Source organism: Pipistrellus kuhlii, unplaced genomic scaffold, assembly GCF_014108245.1.
Source record: "Pipistrellus kuhlii isolate mPipKuh1 unplaced genomic scaffold, mPipKuh1.p scaffold_m20_p_4, whole genome shotgun sequence".
Lineage (NCBI taxonomy): Eukaryota > Metazoa > Chordata > Mammalia > Chiroptera > Vespertilionidae > Pipistrellus > Pipistrellus kuhlii.
The window spans coordinates 70746533-70759603 of record NW_023425540.1 but is presented as its reverse complement, the minus strand read 5'-3'; the positions used below and the strand labels follow the sequence as shown (position 1 = coordinate 70759603).

At 50.2% G+C, this 13071-nt stretch overlaps 1 protein-coding gene across 3 annotated transcripts; it reads right to left on the bottom strand.

Moving 5' to 3' along the window:
- Positions 1–172: 172 nt before the first annotated feature.
- Positions 173–10930, bottom strand: LOC118703530 (paired immunoglobulin-like type 2 receptor alpha). Of its 3 annotated transcripts, XM_036410564.2 has the most exons (7): positions 10682–10926; positions 9993–10382; positions 7199–7393; positions 2309–2372; positions 1174–1223; positions 913–944; positions 173–741 (listed from the first exon to the last, which is right to left on the bottom strand). In XM_036410564.2, exons 1-7 carry the CDS (start codon positions 10743–10745, stop codon positions 613–615), a joined length of 924 nt encoding a protein of 307 aa, XP_036266457.1. In that variant the 5' UTR covers positions 10746–10926; the 3' UTR covers positions 173–612. The 3 variants fall into 3 exon arrangements, with proteins under 3 accessions (XP_036266457.1, XP_036266459.1, XP_036266458.1); XM_036410566.2 differs by lacking the exon at positions 7199–7393; XM_036410565.2 differs by lacking the exon at positions 913–944 and having other exon boundaries at positions 607–741; positions 10682–10930.
- Positions 10931–13071: the final 2141 nt, after the last annotated feature.

The following is a 13071-nucleotide window of genomic DNA, read 5'->3' as shown; positions in this document are numbered from 1 at the left end:
GGGAGAGAGATACAGAAACATCGATGAGAGAGTCATCGATCAGCTGCCTCCTGCACGCCCCCTACTGGGGATGTGCCTGCAACCAAGGTACATGCCTTTGGCCAGAATCGAACCCAGGACCTTTCAGTCCGCAGGCTGACGCTCTATCCACTGAGCCAAACCGGTTTCGGCTGGGTTGTTAACATTTAAATGAGGTGATGCATAACAATACATGCCAGTTATCATTATTTGGTGAGTAGAGTGGTTAGACTAGGGGGCAGACCTTGGGTTCCAGGCTGCCTACCCGTGTTTGGTAACTTATTGTTTCCAGGCCCGACGCAAGCCCTGAACTAGAGGAGGGATCTTGGGCGTGAGCTATCTATTGTAGCTCATTTTTGGAAAGAAGGACAGAAGTTGAAGGAGACATCAATTTTTTTCTCAGACGCATTCAGGCAAATCCTACAGATACTTTTATTTTTGTGGGCAAGGGAATGAGGTGAAGAACTGGAACAGATGGCTATTTTTCTTAGGTCCTTGGTGGCCTTCCACCCCGGTGTCTGGCTGGGATTATTAGGGAAGTGGTGATCCCTCTGTGCAGCTTACTCTGAGGAGGTCGTCATGCAGTCCCACTCCTTAGGTCTTTAAGGTAGAGTACAGGGTCTCTTCCTGGGGGCTCCCGGGGAGAAGGGGGCCAGGAGGTGCTGGCGGTGAGGGGGAGGCCAAACTGGAGAGGGTAAGGGAGGCATAGAGGATGCCATCAGCCTGTGTGAGAACAGAAAGAGAAGGGGTTAGAAGTGGAGGGGGGGCTGACCTCATCTCACATGAGTGATCTCATACCTGAGTGCCCCGCTGATACCTCCGTCCCTCTATTCTTCCCACCCCTTCTTCTCCAAGCTTCTCTTTAATTCGTTCAGGCTCGAGTCAATTTCTTACCTTTGGGTCCGACTTGGAGTTTCTATGTAGTCCTAGGAAAAAAAAAAAAAAAGTGCCAGGATCAGAGCATGGCAGCCAGGGGAGAGAAAGGGCAGAGGGCTCAGTAGTGAGGTCATCTGCTAGGTCAGGACCGGGGGCCGGGGGAGGGAGGGGTGAGGCATGGGAAAGAGGAAAACGCTGGGGGCACGTGTGGGGAGAGAGTGTGTAAGGAAGAAGGAAGGACCAAGGTGGAGAGAGGGGAGTGGTGGTGGTAGAACTGACCTTCATGCCCAATGTTCTCGTTCTCCTCCTCAGCGTTAGGGAAGGATCCCCTGCGTGGGAAGGAAAGGGTGGGAAGTGGGTTAGAGGCTGGGCAGAAAGGAGTAAAACCTGCATCAGGCTGGTTCTCTTGGGGGCTCTGCGACCTGCTTGGACCGACTCAGAAGATGTAGGCAATGGTTTGAGGCTCTCAGAGGAGGCTGCCTGGACAAGACTGAGAGGCAGTTTGTGGTGTAGCCCGGGAGAGGCCTGAGTGCCCCCTGAAGGAGGACTGTTGTAGGGAGCCGCTGTTGTCGGAAGGGCACCGGAGGGGAAACCGGAGGGTGGATTCCTGTCCTCTCTGCTGGCATCGCCTCTGTAAGAACTGGAGAAGGAGAACAGTGACGTTCACCTCACAGCCTCTGGGTGGGTGTCAGGCCTTGGTCCCCAGGAGGAGACACCGTCCTGGGATGGGACCTGAGTAAGGCAGCTGGCAAAAGTCAGGGAGGAAGGAAAGGTGGGAGGGGGTCTAGGGAAGGGAAAGTGTAGAAATGGGAGGAAGGATGGAGAAAAGGAAACTGGTGGGAGGGTGAGGAGGACCAGTGCTCAGGGCAGGAAGGAGATGCCAGCACAGAGGAGAGGAGGCCAGGCTGGGAGCTGAGGGGGAAGGTGCTCTGAGAAAAGGCAGAAGGTAGAGCAGCTGGAGGCAGATGATTCTGTGGCCATTATGGGCGCATCACCAGGAGAAAAGGCAGATTGGACAATGAGCAGGAAAGAGGAAATAATGTGGAACAGGAAGACCTGGGAAGGATGATGTTCCAGGTAGAAAGAAAACAGGTGAACAGAAGGAAAAGCTGAGAAAGGGCTATGAAAGGAGGAGAAAGGGGTTTCCAAAGAAAGAGCAAAGGGAGACATTCTGGGAAAGAATTACAGAAACTGCTGGACCCCTCGGTCCGCTGTTCTTGGTTTTTGGCTTGTTTGCTTTTGAGGAGCCAGAGCCGCAGGACATGTAGAGCCCAACCTGTTGGGGACACCTGAGGGTGCGGATGCTAATGTGAAAGCGGAGGGTGAGAGCAGCTGTGAAAGACGCCCTCACACAGTCTCATAAGGACCCCTCCTGTTTCCCAAACCAGCACCCCACCCGAGGACAGGCACTCACCTGTCTGGGGCTCTTGCCGTCTTTCCACCTTGAACATCATCCTTCTCACATTTAGTCTGCAGACCTGCAGAGGGACCCACAGCAGGTCAGCGTGCCATCCATGCACAGCATCTCTCCTGCCCTCTCTGCTCCATCCTACTCTGAGACCGCCCTCGGATAAACCAGGGCAGCAGAGCAGCTCTGCTGAAACCCAGGCTGGAAGGGCCTAGGACTCAGAGTGGCACCAGCTGGCATCCTGAGGCGGCCCCACCTCTCCTGGTTTTGTCCTCAACACCAACTCAGGAGAGCAGCTCTACTCTGCACCCTGTGCCCCCTCATCCTGCCCTCTCTCCCTGACTTTCCCTCTGCTTCCTTCCACTCTCCTTGAACTCCTTGCAATGCCTCAACCTTCTCCTTCCACTGCTGAGCCCAGCCCACCTCCCCTCTCCCTCCCCCATCTTGTCACAGGCACCATCCCTCCTCCTGCTGTGATAAACCAGCCTCTGATGCTTTCCTTGGAGTGCTGACTGTTTCTCTCTCCCACCTCTGAAGCTCAGGGCTGGAATCTGTTTGCACTGCAGCCTGTTCTCTCTTCCACCGAGGACTCTGCTGTTCTTCCCCACATCCCTGCACTCTCCCCCTCCCACTCCCTCTCAAGTCTCTCCAGCATTTCCCAAGCTTTGGGCCCTGGTTCACACACATCTCTCCACCACTGTCACCTTCCTATGAGGTCTGTCATCCACAAGGACAATCCTCTCAGGCACTGACTCACCCATCCCCCAACTCCAGTGACCTCCACTCCCCTCCACCATGCCCTGGACATTATTTTTTTAATCACCAGGAAAGAAAACTCTGAAATATTATATGCTAGTATTATTTTTATGCTGTAGCTCTCTTTCCTCCCAGCTCTCTTTTGTCATCACACCCCCCCCCCCACGCCCCAACACACCTGTGCTTTGACCTCCCTGAACTCTTGTCTCCTGATAATCCACTTTCTTTCAGGTTATCCAGGCTGACTCAGAGTCCCCCACTCTCCATTGGTGCCCTCTCACCAGCTTCTTGACCTCCTGATTCCCCTGTCTGGCCACACTGAGCTGACAACTCGCCAATCCTGCTTGTGTCCTTGGCAGTGGTTCTCAATCTTTCTAGTGCTGTGACCCTTTAATACAGTTCCTCATGTTGTGGCGACCCCCAACCATAAAAGTATTTTCGTTGCTACTTCATAACTGTAACTTTGCTACTGTTATGAATTGTAATGTAAATATCCTTGTTTTCCGATGGTCTTAGGTGTAGTAAAGGGTCGAGGCACTAGAAAGGTTGAGAACCATTGGTCTATGGCATGGAATGTGGCTTGCTTATCCAATATGCATTCATCTCCTCTTACTCAGTTACAGAGCCTTGATTTTATTTGGAGTGGCAGTGTGCTCCCTTACAGATAGGTGAGGGACATATTATTAAATTCTGGCCAATAAGATATAAGGGAACATATGGATAGGACTTCCAAGAAGGCTCCTGGACTATATCACATATTTTTCTTCATCTCTGGCCCTTATCCTTACTGTCAGGAGAACAGATAACTGGAGTATAGTCTTTTGTCCTTTCCTTCTTCTTTTTGTTTCCCATTTAGATTCAGAAGTAATGGCTGGAATCTTTGCAGCCACCTTGGATCATGAGGCAGCCCTCAGGATAGAATCCTAAACAGGACAGTTAGCAGAAAGGTAGGAACCTGAGTGCCTGAGGACTGGTTTCCTGTGCTGCCTGCCTCCAATTCCTTTTACTTATTTATTTTTAAAAATATGATTTTAGTTATTTCATAGAGAGAGGGAGAGGAAGATGGAGATAGAAATATCAGCGATGAGACAGAATCATTGATTGGCTGCCTTCTGCACACCCCCACTGGGGACTGAGCCCACAACCCGGGCATGTGCCCTGACCAGGAGTTGAACCATGGCCTCCTGGCTCATAGGCCAAAGCTCAACCACTTAGCCACGCTAGCAGGGCTTTTTTTACATGAGGGGAAAAAGCTCTCCTGTATCTAAACCATGGTTACTTGTGGTCTCTGGAGCTAGCAGTGAACACCACCCCTAACCGATGAGTCTTAAAGGCTTCTAAACTGCATGGCTGAATACTGGTGTGGAAAATACAGGTATGTGCACTGATACTTTCACAGGTTTATGGCTTCATGCCTGAGTCAAATCCTGAAACACTATCATCCACTTCCTCAGTGACTTTATTACATTTTTCTCTTCATCTCTGGCCTTCACGCTCATTGTCAGGAGTAACCAGTGTGGTATTTTCCTTGAAGAATTAAAAAAAAATCCCTATTTTTATGCAGTTGAATTTATCAATATTTTTGTTTATTATTTTTTTGGTTTTATATCATACTTAGGGAGGTCATCTCCACTCCATGCTTCCAGCACTTTGTATTGAATTACTCATTTCCCCCCATTGATTACATTTAATTTACTAAATTCTTGCATATATTGGGGTCTATTATTATTCTGCCTATATTTTGAGTTTTTCTTTTCTTCCATTACTTTAACTTTTATCTGTTTGCTTATTACGTATTGCAGCTACTCTAAATGCATTATGTTTAATTGTCATGACAACCCTGGGGTAATTACTAATATTATCCCCATTTGCCGAAACCAGTTTGGCTCAGTGGATAGAGCATCGGCCTGCGGACTGAAAGATCCCGGGTTCGATTCCGGTCAAGGTCATGTGCTTTGGTTGTGGGCACATCCCCAGTGGAGGGTGTGCAAGAGGCAGCTAATCGATGATTATCTCTCATCGATGATTCTAACTCTCTATCCTCTCTTCCTCTCTGTAAAATATCAATAAAATATATTAAAAAAAAATATTATCCCCATTTTACTGATGAGTAAGTTGAAGCACAGAGTAATAGTACCACTGTGCCAGAGTTGACCCAGCTGAGATTGATTGCAGGCAGTCAGATTTTATGCTCTTCATCTTTGTGCTTTAATATTTAAGAGCGCAGGCTGGCCAGTGTGGCTCAGTGGTCTACATATGAACCAGGAGGCCATGGTTCAATTCCTGGTAAGGGTTGTGAGCTTCATCCCCAGTGTGGGGTGTGCAAGAGGCAGCCAATCAATGATTCTCTCTCGTTATTGATGCTTCTCTTTCCTTCTCCCTCTCTGAAATCAATAAAAATATAAAAGAATAACTAAGAGGGAAAATTTTGTAAATTTTTAAAACATAATTTAAAATCAATTTTGGATGGTGTTGGGGCATAAATAATTAATTCCTCTAACCATGCTCTCTCTTTGAGCTGTAAATGCAAACATTCAAATTTCTTTTATTTTTTTTGATATATTTTATTGATTATTTACAGAGAGGAAGGGAGAGAGATAGAGAGCTAGAAACATCGATGAGAGAGAAACATCGACCAACTGCCTCTTGCACACCCCCTACTAGGGATGTGCCCGCAACCAATGTACAATACATGTCCTTGACCGGAATCGAACCTGGGACCTTTCAGTCCGCAGGCCGACGCTCTGCCACTGAGCCAAACTGGTTTCGGCAAACATTCAAATTTCTGATGGACATCTCTACTCACCTGCCCACATGGGTATCTAAAATATAACATATCCCAAACTAGAGGAATCATTTTTCTCCCCCAAATAAGGCTTTTGACTTGCTATGGTCCCTAATTTACTTGTTGGTTTCAAACATGGGACTAGTTGCAAACATGGGACTTCTTCCTGCTTCCTTGCTGCTACATCAACCCAATCATCAAGTCTTATTGGCTCCCTCTTACCCTTTTCCAGAATCTGACTCTCTCCACAGACCTATGTATCAGCAAGGTGAAGTGTGTAGCTGCCTCTTGGCTGCTTCATGTTGCTTCTGGAATCGTGGATGTAATTTATGTGGTCTTCTTTTCCATAGCACTGAGCTATACACTTAAATATGGTTAAAATGGTAAATTTTGTAGTGTGTGTCTTTTGCCACAATAAATTTTTTGGTGCCTCCTCCATCGCACTGAATTACTTTTGGTTTCCAGAATGGTTTTCTATGCTTGGAAGAACAGTGATCTCTATACCACCCTCACCACTTCCCTGGCAAATTCTTCTTTAGTCTTTGAAACTTTGCAGATATTACTTCTTTGGAAAGTCCTCCCTGGTTCCTCTCCTTCCTCCCAATCTATCATAGTTCTTTCCAAGTGAGGCAATTAGCCCTTGAAATACCTCCTGCTCCCTCTGAGTTCCTTGACAGCAGCAACTCTGCTTTATTTACTTACTAGAGGTCTGGTGCACAAAAATTGTGCATGGTAGGGTCCCCAGGCCTGGCGGAAGATCAGGGCTGATCAGGGCCTTCCAGCTGCCAGCTGGGGCCTTCCTCCATTCTGCACCACACCCCAGTCAGTGCATGTCATAGTGAATGATCAAACTCCCAGTCTCCTGGTCAAATTCCCGAGGGGACACTTTGCATATTAGCCATATATATGGCAAATATATATATATATATATATATATATATATATAAAACTCCAGTCATAAGCCAGATCCTGGAAAAGGGGTATCCTATTAATGTTTGCTGAGCTAAGCAACTTTCTGTCCCATCTGCTCCTCTCTCCTTACTTTTCTCAGGGCAGATCTTCCCCTCCCCATGATCCAAAAGGTGAGGACTAATGATAAATTGTTAAGTCAAGAACCAAGAACTGGAAAAATGATCAGATTTGTGGAGAGAGGTTTGTCTGGAGTGGTGGTTCTCAAACGTTATTACTCACAGACACCACTTGAGGAGAATGCTAATACCATTTGAAGTCCAGACCTCACCCCAGTAAGATTTTGCAATTTTAACAGGCTCCTGTGTTCATTCTGATGCAGGTGGCTTCAGAGAAACACCTGGTTGGGAAGATTCTAGAGAGAAGTGGAGTCTCTGACCACTTACCTTTGCTTCTCCTCCACCCGAGGAAGATCATCAATCCCAAAATTGCGAGTATGAGCACGGCCCCCGCCAGTGCCACCCCCACGATCGCTCCCTGAGGCAGGGGCCCAGACGCTGAGGCGCTGAGGCCTTCTGTGGTGCTGCTGCTGGTGGTAGGGATGGTGGTGGTGGTGGGGTCCGTGGTGGTTTTCTCGGTGGCTGAGGAGACAAGAGAAACAAGCAAAATCTTCCTTAGGGGATTGGAGGTATCTGAGTGAAGCTGTCACGTCCTGTTCTCTAGTTGGAGGAACACTGTGGTGGGGAGCAGCCCTCGGAGCTCTCACACAAGGAAGGGGTTAACAAGGTGAAACGCTGAAGGCTTATCACATCCATCATCCAGTTCAAATCCTGAAACTTCCACCGATTATCGATTATCGGTGTGACCTCAGAACCTCATTTCATCACCTACAAATAAGGATAACTAGATCACAGGACTTAAAAAAAATTTATCGTGGCAAAAGACGCACAACATAACATTTACCATTTTAACCATATTTAAGTGTGCAGTTCCGTGGCAGTGAGTGATTTATATCGTTGTGCAACTCTCACCCTCAGCATCTCCAGATCTTTGTCATCTTCCCAAACTGGAAATCTCCCTATTAAATAACTTCCCGTTACCCTCACCCCAGCCCTGACACCCACCATTCTACTGTCTGTGTCGAGGAGTTGACTGCTCTAGTTACCTCATATAAGTAGAATCGAAGAGTACTTGTCTTTTGCAAGATTGTTTTAATAAGTGAGAAAACATCTGTAAAGCACCCAGTACATACTGGAAATATGTTTTTAAAGCGACATTAGTATATATTGAACTTTAGCTTCTACACACAGTATACCTTTGTTGATTTAAAAAAAATACATTTTATTGATATTTTACAGAGAGGAGGAAGGGAGAGAGATAGAGAGCTAAAAACGTGGATGAGAGAGAAACATCGACTAGCTGCCTCTTGCACGCCCCTTACCGGGGATGTTCCTGCAACCAATGTACATGCCCTTGACCGGAATCGAACCTGGGACCTTTCAGTCCACAGACCAACGCTCTACCACTGAGCCAAACCGGTTTCGGCACCTTTGTAGATGTTTAATGTATCATTAAAAAACTGATAATAAGTACTAAGGCACAGGAAAAAAATCTAACTCTAATAAAATCTTTAGGTTAGCATGGGTCAAACTCTCTGTCTACTCTTGTTAGAAATTAATACAGGAGACACAGAGAAGGTACAGGAAGAATAAAACTAAGCCTGTGTATGTAATTCAGGTTGTGAACCACTTAATAAATTATCTAAAACCAGCTCTGTGGTCAAGACAGGTCAGTGGTTTACCCAGGCTGGGAGGAGTGATTCATCACTGCCATAGTTAAAGTTGCCAGCACAAGCAAATCGAGCCCAGCCAGGTGTGGCTTGGCGATTGAGCATCGACCCAGGAACCAAGCGGTCACCAGTTTGATTCCTGGTCGGGGGCATATGCCTGGGTTGCAGGCTCGATCCCCAGTGTGGGGCATGCAGGCGGCAGCCAATCGATGACTCTCTCTCATTATTGATGTTTCTATTTCTCCCTCTCCTTTCCTCTCTGAAATCAATAACAAATATATATATAAAAAAAAGTAATTCAGCTCACCATGCACCCCTTTATGCTGGGGCCTGGGAGAGAGCCCCTCCCTCACTAACCTGGAGACAGATAAGCCACACCTTCTCCTCTTCAAGTTCCCCCATCCCAGTGAGTAATATAGGAAGATCTATTAACAAAGCACACCCCAAGTGGGTTAATATAGGTCAAGACAACAAGATGATCGAGTCAGTAGGTGAGACTGAGTGGCTAAAGGTTGAGAGAGGAGGCTCTGGGATTAAACTGGGTTCCAATTCCCCCTGCACCATGAAGGTGACTTTGTGTAGAGCCTCAGTTTCCCCGTCTGGAACGGGAAGGTGAAAGCGGTTCCTACTATAATTGCGGGGTCGTGGTGCAGGGTAACTGGCGATGCCTACCGAAGGATTCAGGTGGGGCAGGGGCACAGGAAGCGGGAGCCGCCTTGTTGCTGATGCAGAGGGGCCTCTGACAACCAGGACAGAGGGAGAGGGGCCACACAGCGCTGTGTGTGGTGGGAGGGAGGGCTTAGGGGGGTTGCTGTGGGAAACAAAAGGGATCAGAGAATGAAGATGGGAAGAGGGACATGGGAAGGAGAGGAAGGGGATGAAACTGGGGAGGGAGCACTGAGGGCCATGTCCTGGGCAGCAGAGTGAGGAAAGGAAGCAGGGAGACTGGGACAACAGGTACTGAGGTGTTACCAGGGGCTGAGGAAAGGGGTGGGAGATCCTTGGGCTGCTGTTGGGTCCCTCCTGTGTGTGTGAGGCTGAGCTCATGGCTGTGGGGGACACTGACAGGGGCCAGCGGGGGCTCCACCTACAGACACAGGACAAAGGAAAGGCAGGCCACATCCTGTAAAAGCCAAGGCCACCTGGAGGACATGGGGTGCAGGCAGGAGGCAGGGCTGCAGCGCCACTTGGAGCAGGAAGGGAGATAACCAGGTGGGAGGTGCTGAGGCCTGGGGGTGGGGTAGGGGCTGGGTCTGGAGGGGGCAGTGAGGAGGATGGGCAAGGAAGGCAGCCTGAGTTTGGGGGAGAAGAAGGTGAAGAAGGAAAAGCTGGCAGAGGCCTGGGAAGCAGGCGGGGGCAGGGAGAGGAGTCTGAGAGAAAGGTCGGGAAGAGAGGAGCCTGGACCAGTCCTGGGAGACGAGGGCGCTAGGGGCCGGGGCGGCGGGACTCACCTCTGGTGATGGTGAGGTTGGTCCCTTCGATGGACTGCCACACCTGCTCGCCATGGTCCCGTGTGGTCAACCGGACTCGGAAGAAGTACTTAGTCTCATCCTCTCTCCGCAGGTTAGAGATCCGGAGGGAGCCACTCGTCTGGCCCTTTGTCCAGTTCAGGAAGAGGCGGTTTTTAAAATTCTCACGGGTGAACGGCAGGGTTGTGTTGTAGATGAACTTTCCATGGAAGTCTTTCCATCGCCAGGATATACTCATTTTGGGATCGCTGGCTAACTGCCAGGAGTAGCAGAAGGAGAAGGGGATGTCGATGGAGCCACCCTCAGGGGCTGAGAGGTGCTCTGGTTGGTAGACTCCAAAGTTAGGGTTTAACTTGCATTCTGCTGAGCCACCTGGAGGAGGGAGGGAGAGGGAGGGACTTTGAAGCCACTTGGAGGGACCAAGAAGCTAACCCGGCCCATCTGGCACCCTCACCTACGGGCGGAAGTGGGACACATAATAGGACTGTCCCTCTGGCTGGGTGTCCCCCTCTCCAGGCTTGGGGTAGAAAGGAGGGTGAGGGATGTGGGGGACCCAGCACTGTGGGACCAGCCCAACCCATTGCTTGTTGCAGGTGGGAAGCCTGGCTGGCCACAGCCTCTCCCGGGCTCCCCTGGGACCCTGTCAGAGCCAGGGCGTCCTGGCCACTCACCAGCCTGCAGAGAAGCTGCTGGCAGCAGGGGCAGCAGCAGGGGCAGCAGCAGGGGCGGACCCATCGCCTTGCTCTCCTGGGCAGTGAGACAACAAGCAGAGCTAGCGGAGGGCAGGCTCGGTGGAGGGGCGGCCTCAGGCTAGTCTGACCACGGGGAGGGCAGGATCAGGCTCCTTCCGAGGACTGGGGGGTGGGAGCCTTCCCCAAACAGCCTGCCCCAGAACGAGCAGCACTTCCTTTTACAATCTGGCTTCCTTTCTGATATTGCAGAAGAGCTTCCCCTGTGGTCAGTGACCAAGAGCCATGATATGGCCCCGTCCCCATCGTCATGCTGGCAGGTGTGGTCCTGACCTTGGCTGCCGGGGCCTCTCCCTCCCGCCTCAGCTCCCTGTCTCTGCCAGGGACTTTCTCATCTCCTTGGGAGTCAGTCCCATCTCTCTGTCCCTCACTCCCTCTCCTTTTCTCTGCTTCTCTGAGCGCCTCTCAGCCTGTTTCTCTCACTGCGGGGGAAGGGGCAGCAGCAGGACCAGCTCAGGCTCTTTCAGGAGAGGAAAGGCAGCCAGGAGTCTGTCCAGCCTGGGCCCCTGGGAGGGGAGGAGGGAGGCGCTGGTGGAGATGCCCTCCACCCCAGGGGCATCCAGCTGGCTCTTGGGCCCTCGCCCTCCCCTGGCGTTCACGGGCAGAAACAAGACCCGCAGGCCCCAGTCTGTTCCCTCTGCAGCTCACACCCTCGCTGGGGTTGGGAGGTGAGTGTGGGCTGACACTTCCATCTCCCCAGAGAGTGTGCTTTTTGGAGCCACGCCTTCACCCACAGAACTCAGGTGTGGCTCTGAGGGCCTCTGACTTCACCCTTCACGTATGAGACGACCAAGGCTCGAGAGGGTGTGCCCAGTCCATGGCCCTCAAGTGGTGGGTCCAGGACTGGATCCCCACTCTTGCTGAATCCCAGAGCCTCTGGATGCCGGATGCTGGTTGCACCAGAGTCTCTAGGCCTCGGCACCAGATGCAGAGCTCTGAGGCCTAGCTGCAGGAGGCTGTGCTTTTATAATGCTCCTTGGATGATCCCGTCCACCGCTGTGGGAGCCCTGGCTAATCCAGAGTCTTCCCTGGACAGAGGGGGTTAAGCTCAGAGCAGTAATGGGGTCACCCAGTGACAGCCCCTGGGGCCACCCCTACTGGAGGGCACTGCCAGCCTGTGACGGGTGGTGACTCACAGGAGGCTCTGCCCATGGCTCCCCAGACTGAGCTTGGCATCAGCTTGCTGAGTAGACTGTGGGAGTGGGTGGACATGACTGCATCAGAGGAAGTGACCTTGGACCTTTGGAGGTGGAAGCAGCAGACCAACTTCCTTTTCAATCAGTTTCTTCTACATTTCTCCCACAGCCAGCCAGGCAGCTCGCCCCCCTCTCTGTGTCTGCTTTTCATACCCTTCCTGCCAGGCCTGGGAAAGAGGTTTCACATTTGTATGGAGGCCTCTTATCTGACTCAGTCACAAAACATCATTGCCTCATTTCAGCTTCACAACATTCTGTGGGGGGTTTATTGTAATCTCCATTTTACCCACAGGGAAGTTGAGGCGCAGAGCTTAACGTCATTCAGTCCTCTGGGCTGTGAAAGATGCTTGGGTGGCCTGGCCAGCGTGGCTCAGTGGTTGAGCGTCAACCTATGAACCAGGAGGTTTGGGTTTGATTGCCACTCAGGGCACATGCCCGGGTTGTGGGCTCAGTCCCCAGTGTGGGGTGTGCAGGAGGCAGCCGATCAACAAGTCTCTCTCATCACTGATGTTTCTATCTCTCTCTCCCTCTCCTATTCTCTCTGAATTCAATTACAAATTTTTTTAATTAAAAAAATAAAATCTCAATTTAAAATGAGCTAAATATTTGAATAGATATTTTGTGAAAGCAGATATATGGGTAACTAATAAGCATGAGAAGATGGTAATACCATTAGTCATTGGGGAAATGCAAGTGACCACCACCATGAGGTGCCATCAAACACCTGGTAAATGACTAACATTAAAGAGCTGACCAGACCACCTGTCCGCAAGGATGTGGAGCAACTGGAACTCTCAGACACCACGGGGGGTGTGTGTATGTGTGTGTGAAATGGCACCATCACGTTGGCCGTTCCGTAAAAGTTAAGCACACACCTAACATATGACCTAGTCATACCGCTCACCAGTATGGCAGTGCTGACCAGCAAGGCCAGCACCACCTGGGAACTTGTAAGACATGCTCACTCTCAGGTCCCACCTTGACCGGTGAGGTTGAGAACCACCAGAGTTTGACTGAGGGCCTGCCTTGTGTGCTCCTTTAATTTTCACAGCAATTCTGTGAGATGCAGGAATTTCATTCTCACCTCACAGAGAGAGAAACAGACACTCCAAGAGT